The sequence below is a fragment of the Sphaerodactylus townsendi genome, linkage group LG06, assembly GCF_021028975.2.
Source record: "Sphaerodactylus townsendi isolate TG3544 linkage group LG06, MPM_Stown_v2.3, whole genome shotgun sequence".
Classification (NCBI taxonomy): domain Eukaryota; kingdom Metazoa; phylum Chordata; class Lepidosauria; order Squamata; family Sphaerodactylidae; genus Sphaerodactylus; species Sphaerodactylus townsendi.
The window spans coordinates 21,179,727-21,197,895 of NC_059430.1; the positions used below are offsets into that span (position 1 = coordinate 21,179,727).

At 44.1% G+C, this 18,169-nt stretch overlaps 2 protein-coding genes across 2 annotated transcripts in view; one reads left to right on the top strand and one right to left on the bottom strand.

The window, feature by feature from the left end:
- Positions 1–12,073, top strand: part of LOC125435314 (solute carrier organic anion transporter family member 1B3-like) — an 88,713-nt gene extending 76,640 nt beyond the window's left edge. The window contains exons 10-15 of the mRNA XM_048501503.1: positions 279–474; positions 3,571–3,736; positions 4,916–5,091; positions 7,114–7,178; positions 8,531–8,648; positions 11,358–12,073. Coding sequence (XP_048357460.1) covers positions 279–474; positions 3,571–3,736; positions 4,916–5,091; positions 7,114–7,178; positions 8,531–8,648; positions 11,358–11,571 — 935 coding nt within the window. The 3' untranslated portion in view covers positions 11,572–12,073. The remainder of the gene's footprint in view (positions 1–278; positions 475–3,570; positions 3,737–4,915; positions 5,092–7,113; positions 7,179–8,530; positions 8,649–11,357) is intronic.
- Positions 12,074–16,410: 4,337 nt separating this feature from the next.
- The window catches only part of LOC125435315 (solute carrier organic anion transporter family member 1C1-like), a 32,744-nt gene continuing 30,985 nt past the window's right edge, over positions 16,411–18,169 (bottom strand). The window contains exon 11 of the mRNA XM_048501504.1: positions 16,411–16,571. Within this exon, the coding sequence (XP_048357461.1) occupies positions 16,411–16,571 (161 nt within the window). The remainder of the gene's footprint in view (positions 16,572–18,169) is intronic.

Below are 18,169 nucleotides of genomic sequence, written 5' to 3' on the forward strand. Positions count from 1 at the left end.
GGACTACAATTCCCATCAGCCTCTGCTAGCATGGCCATGCTGGCAGAGGCTGATGGGAATTGTAGTTCATGAACATCTGGAGAGCCGCAGGTTGCAGACCCCTGATCCAGAAGAACTGATCTCTGTAATCTGAAAATCAGTTGTAATTCTTGTAATCCTACATCCAGTCAGGGCATCATACTACACTGATTATGGTTTGTTAGGAGAACACGTTGTGGTAGCCCCTCCCCTTTTGTTTCCATAAGTGACAATATGCTCCTCTTTCCTTTCCTCTGCAGGTGTGGTTCTTATTCCCTTTGCATGTGCAGGGATGGTAATAGGAAGTTTTCTCATCAAGAGGTTCAAGATGGACATCAAGGGGATGGCAATGTTGACATGCGTCACCTTTGCGGCATCCTATGTTGTACACCTGTTCTACTTCATGGCTGACTGTGAAGTGCTCCAGGTTGCTGGTTTGACTGTCAACTACTCCGGGTTTGTGACCTTGTTTGGTGTGGTGGTTGGTGGCAGGAAGATTCCATCTATATATCTGAATGCCACGTGCGCCTCCCTGCTCAAAAACACTATTTGATATTTCTCTCACACACACACCCCACCCCACCCCAAATTTCTTAATTTCAGCTTTTTATGTAAACTTGTTGCTTATCCTTAGTTGGCAGAAACCTCTACTTATAGCCCAGTTGTGCAGATGTTTTGATCCACAAGAAGCGTGGGAGGGTATTAGGGCAGCCAGGTTTCATTCTATAGTGGGAGACCTCCTGCGTCTGGACTCCAGGTGTCTGCTGCTGCTAAGTGGAGCAGCAAAAGCAAATTAAAAAATAAGTCTTCATAGTGGTCCTAGAGTGTCTCTGTGACACCATGATGTCACTTCGGGCACATTCCCAGTTGAACTGCCATGGCATCATGCAACAAGACGTCACTCTGCCCCACCATCAAAAACTTCCTGGGGTTGCCAGCAAATGACTGTCAACCCTAGGTGGCATATGTAGCTTTTAGATGTATAAATGGAATTTAAGTATAGATGGAAATGAAATGTCAACAAGAAATTAACAGAAAATTTGGGCAGGCTCAGAAATTGTATTCTGCCCCCACAAAAGCAACAGTGGAGAGTTTTTTGTTTTGTTTTGATGCTCGCGATCCGGGGTTGTCAGCTGTGGACTGGGAACTATGTGGAGATTTTGGAGGTGGAACCTCAGGAAGGTGGGTTTTGGGGAGGGACTTCAGTGGGGTATAATGTCATAGAATCCACCCATGAAAGCACCCATCGTCTCCATGTGCACCAATTTCTATCGCTTGGAGATCAGCTGTAATTGTGGGAGATCGGCAGCCACCACCTGGAGGTAGGCAACCCTGTCAAGATCTCAGGAGCCATTTTGGGTCACCTGATCAACCCTCAATGTACATTCTGTACATTCTGCAGATTTCCCACCCCACCCTGTAGAAGAAGGAGAGGAGTGTGGATTTATACCCCCCTTCTCTCCTGTAAGGAGACTCAAAAGGACCTTCAATCTCCTTTCCCTTCTCCCCACACAACAAACACCCTGTGAGGGGGGTAGGGCTGAGAGAGCTCCCAAAAGCTGTGATTAGCTCAAGATCGCCCAGCTGGCATATGCTGGAGTGCACGGGCTAATCTAGATAAGCCTCCACAGCTCAAGTGGCAGAGTGAGGAATCGAACCCAGTTCTCCAGATTAGAGTATACCTGCTCTTTAACCACTATGCCACTGCTGCACCTCATGGCTGTTGTGGGAGGTTCCCGTGACAGCCAAGGAATCAATGGGCATGATGGGACTTGGTGGGGGTGGGTGGGGGAGGTCGATTGAAAGTCAGGAAAAGAATGAAGGGAGGGAAATACTGTGGGAACTGCGAGGAGGGATGGAGAATGAGCTCTAGAAGAAGGGGGAAGACAAGAGGGAGGAGAAGTACTACCTCGGAGTATGGTGGAGTCTCCTTCTTCGGAGGTTTTTAAACAGAGGCTGGATGGCCATCTGTCAGGAGTGCTCTGATTATGTGTTCCTGCATTGCAGGGGGTTGGACTTGATGGCCCTTGGGGGTCTCTTCCAACACTATGATTCTATGATTTTAAGTAAGTCATCAGAGCAAAAAGCGTGCTAGGACACCCCGTGTTGAAGGCAGAAGGAAACATGGCGGCAGGGGTGGTGGTAAGTGGTCAGTGGAGACGGTGGGGCAGAAATGCAAGAGGAAGGGTGGGTGCGGAAGAAGAACTGTGGAGGGAGCTGAACCAGAATGGTGTGGGGAAGAGTGTAAGCCCCCCTACCTCACAAGTCCCCCTACCTCAAAATCCCCCTTTTGTCTTTCAGAAATGATGGAATATGATACGATAAGTATATATTACTCCCCCAGTCTCTAAGACAGGCAGCATGGGGCAGTCACACGGACATTCTTTTATGCAAAGGGTTTTGACGTTTGGCCGGTGTACCTGGTTCATCATCTCATTTAATTTTTCATAGTAATAATCACTCCACCTATTCCAGCGAGTCTTTCAAGAATTCCTGCATCTTGCAGCTTTCAAGTCCTATAAGTAAGATGGAGCAGCAGGAATGTCCTCCCTAGCAGTCAATTAAGCTCACCAGCATTTATGTCATCATGTCAATGTGACTGAAATGGATGTACATTAAATTCAGAATAAAGAAGTTCCTTGTCCACATAACTAACTTCCCATACCGTTTCATAGTCAGTCCAATGTCATATTAGTATACCTTTGAATTTCACCATCTAAGTATATCATGTAATAAGTATTACAAGTATACCAATTTTCAATTTCAATTTTAACCTTTAATGGCATATAAATTATTAGAATGTTTCCATTTAAAAAGAAGAAAACATTTAAAACATTTAAATATGGGTATTTAAAATGCTTTCCAGGAATTTAGCCACTGCCAAAGTGATCAATGGATTGCAGTCACTTAGCAAGAAGCGAGTGGTCTGGAACTTGGAGTACTCAAGTCCTGGAAGCAACAGAGGGTGAATTAAAATCATGCGCAGGTTACTGAGAAGACAGCATTCCAGAAGAATATGAGTTATGGTTTCTATAGTTCCACATCCACAACGGCATAGTCTCTGATGTTTAGGGATCTGGAGGTATCTCCCTGAAGTTTCCGCTGATGGGAAAATATTGAGACGTGCTAGCATAAATGCATGACGTTGGTTAATGGATAGCAGAGATGAGAGATATTTGGCTCCAACTCTGTAGCTTGGTTGTATTCCGAGGGAGCGAGGAGAGCATACAGCCGCCTTTGTTGGATAGAGACGATGATGTTCCAGATCCCTCAGTCTTTCGTGGATCTGGTTGAAAATATGCAATTCACTATCAGTCCCTACATTGTCCAAATCAAATCCTATGGTTCTGACTTTGTTCTTGATGACTTTAAACCAATAGAATTGAAAGTTGTCTTTAAACAAATATACCATGTAATAAGTATACCTTACAATGTACCAAACTCTCCTTTGAATTTCACCATCCAAGGAAGCAGTGAATGCTGGCAGCCGTTAAGAATGCTTCCATTGATCTTCCTTCGTTTGCTTGAGGCACTTGTTCTGTTTTTTTTCAGCATACATCGACCGTCCTTCTCTGAAGAAAAACTCTGGTCTCCTTGCAATTCTGACTGCAACTGCAAGAACAATAATTGGGACCCTGTTTGTGGTGACAACGGAATCACCTACATGAGCGCGTGTTTGGCAGGATGCAAAACTTCACTGGGGATTGGAAAGGACATGGTGAGGGAGAGGAATTTTCTCCCTCTTGCAAAATGCTAGAACTTGAGGGCATGCCATGAGGGTGACGGGCAGTAGATTCAGGATGGACAAAGGTGATATCTCTTTATACGATGAGTGATGTAAGTGTGGAATTCCCTGCTGGAGAATGTGGTGACAGCCACAACCACAGACCCCTTTAAAAGGGGATTAGACAGTCCTGATAAGAGAGAACTTCTGTGGGTTAGTATAAGGGTAGACCAGGCACTTCAGATCTCTGCTGCCTTGTATGGTACTACACTCCCATTGAAGAGCCAGTTTCATAGCTTGGGATTGCTGTCTTAGAAAACCAGATAGTTGTGATGGTACAGAGTGCTGCATCGGTTCCTGGGACAGTCATATCTAGCCACAGTTATCCATGCCTTAGTTGCAATGCACTCTGCTTGAGGCTACCCTTGAAGACTATTTGAAAGTTGCAGCTAAACTGCTGGTTGGGGGCAGAGATCAGGAACATGTGAGCCCATATTGCAGCAATTACACTGGCTAGTGATCTACTTCCAAGCCCAATTCAAGGCCTTGACTTTGACCTTTAGAGCCCAAAGTGGCTTGGGAGTGGAGTACCTATAGGACCATCTTCTCCTGTATGCTCCTGTCTGGAAATTAATATTTATTTATTTTTTTATTGTTTAAACTTCTATACCGCCCCATCCCCGAAGGGCTCTGAATATCACAGGAAGAGGCTCTCCTGACTGTCCCATCAATCAAAGATACTTGTTTGGAGTGTATGCGAGAAAAGACCTTTTCGGTGGTAGCCCCACCATTGTGTAATAACTTGCACCGGGAGGTGCACCTGACCCCCTTTCAACCTCTAGGAGGCAGCTGAAGTCTGTTTCATCTCAGATTGCATTTAGTTAAAGTAGTTCTAAACTGCGATTTAAAAATTTTGGTTTCATAGTTTTAAAAAACATTTTATGTGTTTTATTCATATTGTAAGCTGCCAAGCTTTGTAGGTAAAGTGGTGGCTAGCAAATATTTTAAGAAAATAAAATGCATAAGTAGTACAGGATCGATATAAACAATTCTTGAGGCAGCAATGAAATTCTGTTGAAATCCTCCCAGGGTTTATCAGATCTTCAACCAAGCACCTAGCAATGTGAAACTGTGGAATATCTTATTAATCTTTCACGTTACCTTATCTTACAGGTATTTCACAACTGCAGTTGTGTGGGAGCTTCCGGGCCCAGCAATTCCTCTGCAGTTTTGGGCCAGTGTCCAAGGGCTGAATGTTCAAATATGTTCCCATATTTTACAGCTGTTTTGACTTTACAAGTGCTGTTCGTGTGTTTGGGAGCAACACCTTTCTACATGATTATGTTCAGGTAAGTTTATTTGAAGAGTTTCTTGTTCTTCACGAAGTCTTTTTTTTTGCTGTCATGCCACATCTGACTTATGCTGACCCCTAGTGGGGTTTTCAAGACAAGAGATGTTTGGATGTGGTTTGCCATTGCCTTCCTCCATGTCAAGACCCTTGCTTTCCCATCCAAATACTTGCCAGAGTTGGTTCTGCTTAACTTCTCAGATCTGTGTGTGCTGGCACTATCAAACAACAAATTACAACACACCTGTGCATAGAGTTAACATTACTTCATTAAAATTACAAAATCATGACAGTAGCAAAAATGCACTGTTCCAAACCATCCATTCATTATGCACATAGAAACAACAACTTACAAAATAGACCCCGAAGTGATTTATTAAAAATAGAAGGCTAAGAAAACCAGTAGAGATTTTTCCAGCTGAATATAATTATCTTGCATTTTAAATCAGCAATATTATAAAGAGCCGTTGGCCTATTATTTCATTTATACCTGACTGTGAGGACTTATCTTTTATTGGGTATAAGAAGACTGAATCGTTAAAGGAAACTAATCAGGTAATCGGCTTTTTAAAGTGTGGATCATGCTCAGTAGGCCATTTGGCTCATGAAACACAAACGTTTGAATGAGTTTTTTTGAATGGGTTAATTTTAAAAGATCATTGAAACAATTCTTCAACTGTAACAGCAAACAAGTGGTGTTCAGAATTATATGCAAATAAAGTACTTGGGGCAAACAATAAGGCCAATTAAATTGTGCAGCAGGAGAAAAATGGGGAGGGGGTAACGTCGCTGATGCTTGGATGTCGTTTCCTGGTAAAGACACGGAAGTGATATCTTAGGCACATGCACACTTGCAATGCTTTAAACATTTGGGGGAGGGCAGAGTATCATTAGAGGGGAGTGATGTCACTTCCGGGTCTTCAAAGCATCCATTTCTCTCCCAGACTGCAGTCCCAAGCAGCAGGTGTGGGCCCGGCAATTCTATTTTGCAGAAGTAGCTGAGACTTTTGGATCCCAGCATCTGACTTGAAAAAATGCAGAGTTCTGGTTCCAAAGAAAAATATATGGATGTGTCATGTTTCTCCGTGATCCTTTGACTGATTTGGCACTTCTGTTTGTTTTCCTGTTTGCCTATAGTGTTAGATCTTGCATGTCAAACAAAACATTTGTGTTGGTTCAAACTGCTGGGTTTGGAAATTCTGTTCTATATATAAACACCCTGCACCCTGCTTCACTCAGAATCAGTATCTTTATTACAGTCATAAAGCAGTATAAACCAGCATAAGGTAAATATAGTGTATGCAATTAAAAGAAAACAGAAGGTTAACGCTAAAAAAAGAATAGGCACAAGAGACAATTAAATGGACAGATAAAGTACTGTAACTATAACTATTAAATCTAAACCTAGTTTATGGCACAGACCATTTTTGAAGCGCTGCTGCATAGAACCTAGCAATTTTGTATGTTATATCAGAATTGGTATCTGGAAGCAGCATTGAAGTGTAACATTGTCCTGTGTGACCTGGTAATCTACATAGCAGCAGTGTGGTAATGCTAATATGTATGTTTTTATAGTTCTGACACCGAAGCACATGTTCTATCATTTCAATGTATTAAGATTTACAAGGACACTGTCTCTCCCAATAGGTTATCTTCTTGTATCAGCCTTCAGGAACGGCTGAAGAAAAAACTTTGCATCTTGCCAGAGCAACAGCTTTCCAATATTTAGGTACTTTAAGTTTAGTTATGTATGTCATAGGAGAGGTAATGTACCTATTGGAATCACTAGCAATAAAAGCTGCAGATCTGGCTAAATTCGATTGGCTCTCTGTGTTTGCCACACACTGTTTAATAGCTTCTTTGGCTGGTTCGTAACCTGTGCTGAATAACAGTTGGGGAGAAAATCCAAGGATAGAATTTGAAGTATCACTGCCTGTTTCCGTGTGGATTGAAGAGAGGGGGAATAACAGTATTTTAAATAAATAATATATACATAAAACCCCTATTGTCTTCTGTTTTTCAGGACAGTTTCACCAGACTTGAAATCGTTTGCTGTTGGAATCGAAACTTTGTGTGGAAGAATATTCGGTAAATGTTTTGTCCCGTTTGATCTGAAATACTAATTTAGTTTTTAAACTGTATATAAGTAATATTCTAGAGGAAAGAAATTGTGGGGCTGCTGTTAATTTAAAGACTCTTGTCAAAATATACTAAGGTTTAAAGATGAGCTATATAATATTTTGGAGCAGTAGGACTTATTTGGAAGCCAGATTCCAACTTAGTATTTTACAAGGAGGGGACCTTCAAGGACTTAAAGGGGAGTTGTCTCATCCTCTCCCCACTATTTTCTCTTTTCCTTCCCTGAAAGCCCCTGTAGGCCTTGCCCTTTTTGTATTTCTCGCTCTTCTTCCCACCCACTAGCAAACCTACCTTGATCTGCCTCTCCCCTTCAGTACTTGCTCCTTGCTTATACCTGGCAGCAAGGAAAATTTCTGGCTAAGTTCTACACCCAGGCTCTGCCGGACACAAGGCATGGTCCCACTGCACTGTAGGATAACCCCAAGGATTTGTGAGGGGTGCATCACTTTCCCCTGTATATTTCTCCTCACACATAGCGTGTAGTGTGGTAGTCTGACCTGAACATTATCAAAACATCGAGGAGTATGCCACAGGTATTATCCTATACAGTTCAGTTTGTGCAGTGGCCTTGAATGCAAACACAGGTAGAAATGTCCAAAGGAGGCCTTACTGTCCATCAGAGGTTTGGTGAAATAACCAAGAATCTCAGCATATTGAAATAGGGTTGGTTTGTCTCTTGGGATATTTCCCTCAGTCCTCTCATAAGTCATTAATCAACTATTTCCTTAAGGTAACACACAATGCATGCTTTGTTCCTCTCTATCAACCCCTGAGCCCTAAGAACCTATACTATAGATGTCTGAGTTTCCTTCACAGGACAAAGTGTAACCTATGGGGTTTTTTTTGTTGTTGTTGCTGATCTTGTCAGATCTCAGAAACTAAATAGGGTTAACCCTCATTAGCACTCAGATGGGAGATCATCAAGGTAGTCTAAGGTTGTTGTGCAGAGGCAGGCAGTGGCAAACTACCTCTGACTATCTCTTGCCTTGAAAAGCCCCCCCTCTCTTCTCCCCTCCCACAGGCTACAGCTTCCCATTGGCTGAAGCCGTGAAGTATCTACATACTCCCCCTCCCCCCACCAAAAAGAGATTTGCTATCCTGGAGGATGGAATTAGATACTGTCCATCACAGGTACCCACAAGGATTTGTGGGGTGTGGGGAGGATCTTGGAGCACTAATGACTATGGCAAATATTATATCCTATGCAGTTTAGCCTTGTATAACAGCCTGAATGAGAGTATAGGTTGAAAAGACCAAAGAGCATTCCCAGTCTGACTTCACTGCTTGTGTAATCCTTGTAGGTGGACTTCCAGCACCTATTTATTTTGGAGCACTGATTGACAGAACCTGCTTGAAGTGGAGCATGAAACCTTGTGGCAAAGCAGGGGCTTGCAGAGTATATGACATAAAAGCATTCAGGTGAGTTCCAATCAGATTTTAAAAATACTATTTAGGAAGGCCTTGTACTCAGTGGTGGAAGTCATGATGTGTGCATAGATGGTCTCTGTTTCAGCTCCTGACATCTCTAACTCAAGGGAAAAACCCTTCTCTGGCCAAGACGCTGAAGAGCAGATTTCAGTCAAGCAGACAATGGGCATTTCTGCATTCTCATTGTCCTCCCTTCTAAGTTCCCACTTCTTCAGGTCTTCCCCCCCCCCCCGCCCAGTTCTGCATGTGTTCTGCTCCCTCTAGTGGTCAGTTCAATATCAGATGGCTTTAAATCCGGCAGATCTCCCTGCTGACTTAAATTGAAGGTTTTTATGCCGGATGTAAAGCTCGTTGATGTTGAATAGCTGGAGCAAAGCACACACAGAACTGGGCCCCCACCCAAAAGAAACAGAAACGTAGAAGCAATAAAACTGATAATATGGAAATCCCCCAAAAGAGGGTGATAATATAAGCAATCTTCATGTATTCATAGTGGTCTGAAAATGCATGAATTGGTCTGTGGTTATGAGTGAGATAGTTGAGCCTCGTACATTTGGATAGGGAAGCTACATGGCCCTTTTTCATGCCTCCTGCATTCCTTCAAGCAGTGAGAATTTCCAGATAGCCTCTCTGTTTCCTTTAAAGGCCTGTGCACTGGAGATGCGGGGTCTCAATGTGATCATGGGCTTAGTCAGTGGTGGAGCTACAAGGGGACGGGGGTGCACTGTGCACCGGGCGCATGCCTGAGGGGGTGCAGAAAATTGCCCCCAGTTCTAGGTTCTTCCCTTCCTTCTAGCGCTTTCCTCCTCAAGCAGCACTTCCTTTATCGCCTTTACCTTGTCTTAGTTCCTTTTTCAAGAAAAAGGAAAGGAACAAAGGTAAGTGTGGGAAGGGGGTAGGGGGTGCCACGGGGGGGAGGCGCTGCGGGGGGGCCATGGGGGGCGGAAAATATAGAATGCGCACCGGGTGCAGTTTGGCCCAGCTACGCCACTGGGTTTAGTTACAGAAGTTCACACTGAATGCACATCAGAGGGCTGCAAAAGCAAGCACATGGGCTTTCAGAACCAACCCTGACTACAAATAGTCCTCCCAGATCCTGCTTTCTGTGTCTTCATGCAGTACTAGCATCTAGGCAAAAAGTTGCAGTACCTGATGGTTATGGGTCGTGTTCTGCACACTTAGAAAAATCAATTGTGCATTATTCCCTTGGCCATTCCAGAGCTTAAAGGGAGAGCATAGTTTTTAATAATAATACAATGGTTTAACGGCATCTGCGTGGCATGCAGAAGTTCCCAGGTTCAATCCCCAGTCTGTCCAGTTAAAAGGATCTAATAGGAGGTGAAGTGAAAGACATCTGTCTAAGACCCTGGAGAGCCACTGCCAGTCTGAGTAGAAAATATCGATCTTGACAGACAAATGGTCTGACTTCCCCAAGGGATACCTGAAATCTCAATGAAGTTAAATTCAAAATTCTCAGATACGAGGGGTAACGGTTGTGTGATTTGGGTCATCATATACTTAGATGTTCCTGCCTCTAATTTTTTTGAAATGTGAGAATTGGAAGCCCATTGGCTCACTAGACTAATTGCATTGTCAGCCTGAAAAATGTAGGAACTTCATTGATTTGATCCCTGGCTTCTCCAATTAATGGGATCGAGTAGCAGTGGCATGAAAGATCTAGGTCTGTGCTCTGCCTAGGCCCTTGGTGGCGAACCAATTGGCCATGCTGGCAGGGGCTGATGGGAATTGTAGTCCATAACATCTGGAGTGCCAAAGGTTCGCCACCACTGGCCTAGGCGTTAGTGAGCTCCCCTTCTCTGGCACTCTTGAAGCAGTGGCTTGAGGAGATCTTCTCGGGAATGCTTTCAGCTGATCCTGCGCTGAGCAGGGAAGGGTGAGCCATATGACCTGTATGGCCTCTTCCACATCTATGATTCGATGACTGTGAACTACAGGATGGGAAATTCCTGGAGAGGTGGAGCCCGGAGAGGCTGGGACTTCAGGAGGAGAAGGCCTTCAGCAGGGTAAACTGTCATAGTCTCCCCCACTCCAAAGTCGCTAGTTTCTCCAAGGGAACTAATTTCTTTAGTCCAGAGATCAGTTGTGATTCCCAGAGATCTCCAGGCCCCATCTGGAGGATGACAACTCTATCTAGGGTTGCCAACTTCTGCTTGGGAAATACCTGGAAATGAAGAGAGGGACCTTAGCAGGCTGTCGTGTGATAGGGTCTACCCTCCAAAGCAGCAGAAACAATCCACTGAGATCAACTGCATTTCTGGCAGATCTCCAGACCCAACCTGGACGTTGGCAACCTGAGCTGCTTTACGTGTCTAAAAGCTGGTTCAAAACAAAACCATTCTACCCTATCAGCATGAGAAAAACAAAGACATCACAGGGAAGTTCTGGTCTCCATTTGCATTTTTTTAAATTGTGGTGGAGGATTCCAAATGCAATAACCCAGAAAGGATTCCGCCCCGTGCTTTTTGGGAACAGACTTTTGAAAAGACTTGGGCTCATTCCGCACATGCAGAAACTTTCAAACTGCTTTCAGTGCTCTTTGAAGCTGTGCAGAACGGCAAAATCCACTTGCAAACAGTTGTGAAAGTGGTTTGAAAACGCATTATTTTGCGTGTGCAGAAGGGGCCTTGATTCCTCAAATCCTGTTGTGGCTAATCTGCTTTCACTGTCTCTCCTTTTCAGCAAAGTTTTCTTTGGACTCACTGCTTCCTTGAGAGGGGGAGCTGTCCTCTTCTGTGTTGTTCTTTTAATTTTAATTGTGAAGCAAGCCAGACATGGCAAAACCACGGGAAAGGTTTCCCAAAGCACGGAATCGCTTTCTCCAAGAGCACCAGCAACAGATCCAGGAATGTCCTCCTCCATGGGGGCATCCATAAATGAAGAGACCTTCTTGTGAGAAAAGTTGCTGACTGGGATGCTTAATGCACATAGACCTCAATCCAGATGTTGACACAACCTGCTCTTCTTGCACATCTCAGTCCTCCACGGGTTGGCCAAATCATGGGAGTATCAGCAGAGTTTAAAGCAGAGCTACTCGGGTAAGATGAGAAGATCTGTAGTCTTCTGGCACTCACTGCAGCCTCCTACCACTCTTGAAAAGAATACTCTCCACACAAGATGTTCTTTCCATAGGAAGGTTTTACTTTAGCAGTTGCAAGGTTACACAAGTCTATACTATACAAGACTATAAGACTATACAGAACTCTTCAGCAAGAACACAGTGAACAAACACTGAACTACACTCACAACTTAGACTCAGAACTCTCCCTGCATATACAAAGCATTGGTTCTTATACATCCAACTGGATACTTTCCCCCCTCCCCAGCAACAGCCTCTCATTGGTCTAGAGTCACAGTTGAACTCACCAATCATGTTAAAGGTCAACTGTTGCTACTTCTTGTCCCTAGACTGACTGTCTCCGGTCTTTGAGTTGGGCAAACTTCTGCTGACTAGAAAATGAACCTTTTGGGAACCTTTCTTTTTTACATATCATGACAGGGAGGGGGTGGGGCATGCCAGTTATCCAATCTGGAAGAGAGGAGAGTATAGGTCTAGTTCTCCACTGGAACTGATGATGACTCTTCTTACCAGTGATCCGGCTGCTGTTTGGCTGCTGCTTCCAAAAGAATTAGAACCACCCTGGTTTGCAACTGCAAATGTAGTTGCTGTCTGGGATAAAACTGAATTCTGAAAATGTTTGCATTCCAGTTTCATTTCCCCCATGGAGTTGCCAGCTCCAGGTTAGAAAATTCTTGGAACGTAGGGGTGGAGCTTGGGAAATACAGTGTTTGAGGAGGGACCTCGGTGTGACATAATGCTCGAACCCACCTTCTGAAGCGGCCATGTTCTCAAGAGGAAATGATCCCTGTAGTCCGGAGAATTGTATTTCGGGGAGATGGCAACCCTATTCACATGTGATCTTCATGCTTTCTCCACCCCAAATCCCACTTCTCCGTGTCATTTTCGCATCAGTGCATAAAAGTTGGTTTTGTAATGGCACAGGCAACTCCCAAATCATCAGTGGTAAAAAATTTAAATGAGGTGAACTACAAATACAGACAACGAGAAAGACATGCTGTGAATCAAAACACAAAGAAAGCAATGGTGTGAGCTCAGCCCTCCCTCCTTGCCATATTCAGACAAAACCAGGACTTTAAAAAATCGAACAGAGGTGCCCACATGAAGCATTCTTTCATCAAAACATTGGTGTGAGGCCCCAAATCAGGGAAACTATATTTACCTGATTTTTAGCAAGGTAAGATCTGATGGTGGGCATGTAGACAAGCTCTCTCTTTCACCTTGTTTCAGCACAAATATCCATGGAACCAAAGCACCTTATATTCTTCTTTTTCCAAATAATTTCCACTGTGGTGTGTGTCTTTATTGTTATATTTGTTTTAAAATGTACAGCCTGCTTTCTCCAGTCCTTTTGAACAACTTACTTTTTACTGGTTTACTTTTTTAATTTGATTATAAATGTATGTCCTGTTTTCTGCCTTTGTAAGAAATGGCTTACCAATTTCAACAAGGTTAAAAAATATATAATCGCAAAGAAATATTGATTTTAAGAAGTCCAGCCCACACCTACATGATCTATTTTTCAGCTAATAAATAACTGACACAGTAATCCCACTTCAGTGAAAAAAGCAGGTCTACGCACTGACGCACCAGGGCCTGTAGGCTCTGTGGGGCTCGCTGATACCTCTCCTATTGCCCACCCAAGGATTTTAGAAAGTGGGTGGGGCCAGGTGGGACTTTTGCCCAGCAAAGCTTTTGATTGGCTATGCAAATATTTTGAAACATTGGTTTGGGGCCGCAGCCACCACAGCATGAGAATCTTCATCATTCAAAAGAAGGTATGCTGTGGCAGCCATTTTGTGGAGGGCTCTGCCTCCTGCAACAGCCATTTCGTAGCAGCACCAATCTATGCTGTGTCAGAATTCCAAAGGTGCCCACAGCTCAAAAATGTTTGGGACTGCTGATGTGTATTATGGTAGGGAAAGCAGATGGGTAGATAGTAGTTGTGGTACAGAATCAAGGCCAGCATTAGCATACGCTGAGTTGGGGTTCATGGTTCACTGCTGCTGTATCGCTGCTCATCCACTACCTCTGGTAGCTTCCCTCACACCCTTTCCTTGCCTTTTGTGAGTGCTTTGCCACTTCTGCTCCCAGATGCATATGCTACCTAACACTGCTGGAGACGAGCAGGGAGGTGGTGTCATGGCAGTGGCATCCCTAGCTGCATCCACTACCCAGTACCATCAGGAGAGGGGCATGAAACAGAGTTGCCAACTTCACTTGAGAAATACCTGGAGATTTCAGAGGTGGAGCCCAGGAAGAGTGGTGTTTGGGACAAAATGCCATTTAGAGTCCAACTTCCAAAGCAGGGAAACTGATCTCTGTCATCTAGAGATCACTTGTAATTCCAGGCAATCTCCAGTCCTCGCCTGAAAATTGACATCCCTCGTGTGTGAACAGTGCGGGCAGCTGTGACTAGGCTTGGTAAATACCCTAAAAGTTCGGTAAAATTAAGTTTCAGATTTATTTGGGCATAAAATTATCTGTATGCCTGAATAAGACAAATAACATATTCGGATATATGCAAAAATTCGGGTATATCCGAAAAATTTGGGTCTGAATTGTTTTGATATTTTTGGGGTATTTTTCACATTTTGACCTGAAGAGGGGGCATTTTTAAATCTAGCAGCACCAAAATTCCATTGAATCACCGGGAGACTGTCCTGATGATACCACCTGAGTTTGGTGAAGTTTGGTTCAGGAGGGCCCAAAGGGGCTGCCTATCCTCCATTGTTTCCAATGGGAGCTAACAGGAGATGAGGGCTATCCCTTTGAGGGTCCATAACTTTGGCCCCCCTGAACCTAACTTCACCAAACTCAGGTGGTATCATCAAAACAGTCTCTGGGTGATAGCCTGAAATTTTGGTGCCACTAGCTTTAAAAATGCACCTCTGACAGCCTCCCCAAAAATTTGCCCAAGATCTCTGTTCTGCAGTGCCTTGGCTCCATTGTAGCCAAAGGGGAATTTCTGAGTGTGAGCCAAAGCAAGCAGCGTTACTACTTTTTGAGATAGAGGCACCAGTAGATCTCTTCTAAGGTGGCTCCAGGGAGACCCTCCCTGATGGCCAGCATCCAGGCTACCTGGTCAACTTTGGCTTCTGCAAAATTCTAAATTTTATGGGCCTCCAAAAGGCTTATTTTGTTTCCCCGCTCCCGCACGTGAAGCCTGCTGGCTGAGTTCTCTCCGAACTCTCTCAACTTACACCCCACCCCACCCAACCCCAGAAGCAAAGCTCACCAAGCTTGGATGCTATTGCCAGGAGGCCTCTTGGAGCCACCTTGAAAGTCTGGCACCTGTATCTTCAAAAATGTGCAGCTAGTGCTTACACAGAAATTCCCCAGAATCTGCCGGGCTCTTCAACAAGTTCTATGGTGAGAATGCTCTGATGATGGATCTAGTATTAATGGAATGTCATGGATGTCAGGGTCATTCGCAAAACAAACCAACATTTGGGCCACATAGTCTATAGAACATAGACCCATACAGACCAATATCTACACAAAAAGCTCCAGTCACCATTCACAGCAAAAAGGAGCAGCACCAGTGCCACGGAGAGAAAAACATCTTACCATTACATGCGTTCTGAAGTCGCTATGCATAGATGCGGGTGAAACATTAGCAGCAATAACTGTGAGAACACAGCCACCCAGTCTAGAAAACCCACAACAAATGGAATATCAATATATGGCTATTGTAAAATGAGACTCACTGATCTAAATGTTTTCCTGGTTTGTTCGAAATTTTTGAAATCCAGATCTGCAGAATGGTTTTATTAACAGAGGATGTGTGTGTAAGGAAATGATCTCACTCGTTCTTTATTGAAGTAAACAAGGAAACGGTGGCGGAAAGTGCCATCAAGTCACAGCTGACTCATGCCGCCCCCATAGGATTTTCAAGGCAGATGTTCAGAAGTGGTTTGCCACTGCCTGCCTTGGTGTCACATCCAGTGGTGGGATCCAAAAATTTTAGTAACAGGTTCCCATGGTGGTGGGATTCAAACTGTGGCGTAACGCCAATGGGGCTGGGCGGGGCACAATGGGGCCGTGGCCGGGCATTCCGGGGGGCAGGGCATTCCTGGGCGGGGCTGTGGCAAGGACGCAGCCACTGCACCGGTCCTTGGGCGGGAAACGAATGCACGCAGGCGCAGGCTGCCACGCACACCAGTTCACTTCCTGCTAGACTGATTCAAGTTCTGTGCGCTACTGCTGAGGAGTGGAGGAGGGGCGTAACTGAAGCAAAAATCACGTGGCAAAATCACCAATTAGTAACCCCCTCTCAACACACACAAATAATTAGTAACCTACTCTCGGGAACCTGTGAGAACCTGCTAGATCCCACCTCTGGTCACATCCCTGCCATTTTGTGGAAATTACACATCCAAATACAAGTCTGGGTCAAATCTGCTTAGCTTCGGAGATCTGACAAGATTCAGCTAGCATGGGTTGTCCGTATCAGGGCAAACAGGCAACTTTCATAGCTGAATTTAAAAATAAAGGCATATTCAGATTTTGTATGATTCCTTCAAGGCTTTTAACCACAAAAGCCTCTTATCAGTTTTTGCACTGGTATCAAGGGCCACCCAAAGCTTTGACAAGACTCAGATGCTCCCATGATCCCTACACAATAGTCTGAATCCTGCATGCTGGTTGTTTTCTTTACATGGAAGTCTCTTTGTCTGCCTCTAAAGGAGCTGCCACAGAATCGGCACCATGTGGCTTTGAGTCTTCATTCAAGTTGCCGTCTTCATGCCTTTGGTTTTCAGTGGCGTCAGTCTCTTTTCTCCCAATTGTTTTCTTTACAAGCAAGAAAAACAACACTGCCAGCAGATAAGATGGTGCTTTTAGGCCTAAAACAAGCCCCAAAAACGTATGCCTGTATAAAACGAGAGAGAGAGAGAGAGTACATAAAAACACACATGTAAAATCAGTTTCATTGTAGATGATCTTTAGAAAATTAGACTTTTCTTTGTAAGACAAAGCACTCTTTATGTGGTATAAACAGGCCTGATCCGTACATTACCCCACAGGAAAGGTGGGAAAAAATTTTAGGCCAAATTTTAAGTTTGTTTCTCCAGTCACTTTTAATTCTTCCTGACTGCTGGTCAGTAGTCTACGGAGGGCATTCACTTTTTGAGCAGAAGGTCCCGTTCAATCCTTAGCATCTCCGGCAAACATGATCAAGTGGTGGGCGTTGTGAAAACCTTCTCACACCCTGGAGAGCTGTTGCCAGTCAGAGTAGATAAGACTGATTTTAACAGCACTCTAAACTCCTTTCCTGTTAACTCCTTGTCAATAAATACCTCCGGCAATGGCCAAAATATTTTACCCTCAAGCAAGTTGTTGCATGTTTACTGGGACAGAGGTGGTTTTAATGTTAACTTGAGCCCACAGGATCCCTTCTCGGCCTGCAATATAGTCTCATTATATTTGAGCTCACATTTGCCTGTTAGTTTGTAAACTGGGGGTGACTATGAAAAACAGAGAACGTGGGTGAAGAGAACTAAACATTGTCTATTCCTGTTCCTTATCTCTCAGGAGTCCCATTTTGGAAGCATATTTCACAATTGTTGCTTTCTGAGCCCCTGTTGTCTCGAAAGACCGGCTTGTGCAAGCTCTCAACTTCCCGCTGCAATCAAATTAGAAGAAGAAGAAGAAGAGTTTGGATTTATATCCCCCCTTTCTCTCCTGCAGGAGACTCAAAGAGGCTTACAATCTCCTTGCCCTTCCCCCCTCACAACAAACACCCTGTGAGGTAGGTGGGGCTGAGAGAGCTCTGAGAAGCTGTGACTAGACCAAGGTCACCCAGCTGGTGTGTGTGGGAGTGTACAAGCTAACCTGAATTCCCCAGATAAGCCTCCACAGCTCAGGCGGCAGAGCTGGGAATCAAACCCGGTTCCTCCAGATTAGAATCATGAGCTCTTAACCTCCTACTGCCACCACTGAGAAGGCCCTCTTTCTGGTTGGAAATTAGTGTTTGTTGTCATACCTCCCAATTAATTTTATTTACTGTTAGCCGAATAACTATTCCTCAGTATTTCTCTCTCTCACACACACACAATTGAGGAATAATGATTATTAATAACTAATGTAATTCCTTGGAGACATCTTTACTGGGAAAACTCCATTTAACACCTGACATGCACCAAAGCAAATTCTTTCTAATGGATCCATTACATCAACATAATTAGAAAACGACCGAAGAGGGGAAAGTCATGAAATTTCTGGGTTTCAATTCAGCTCACCTGATTGCTGTAGCATCATACAGCCTGCATGCCCCTTGCTTTCCGCAACTGGTTCTTGCCCACTTCAAGCAGGTCCTGTCTATTGCTGCTCCAAAATAAGCTGGGGCTGGAATTCCAGCTGTGAGACATCAAAAACAGAAATATATCTGGTTCCCAAAGAACATTCTCAGANC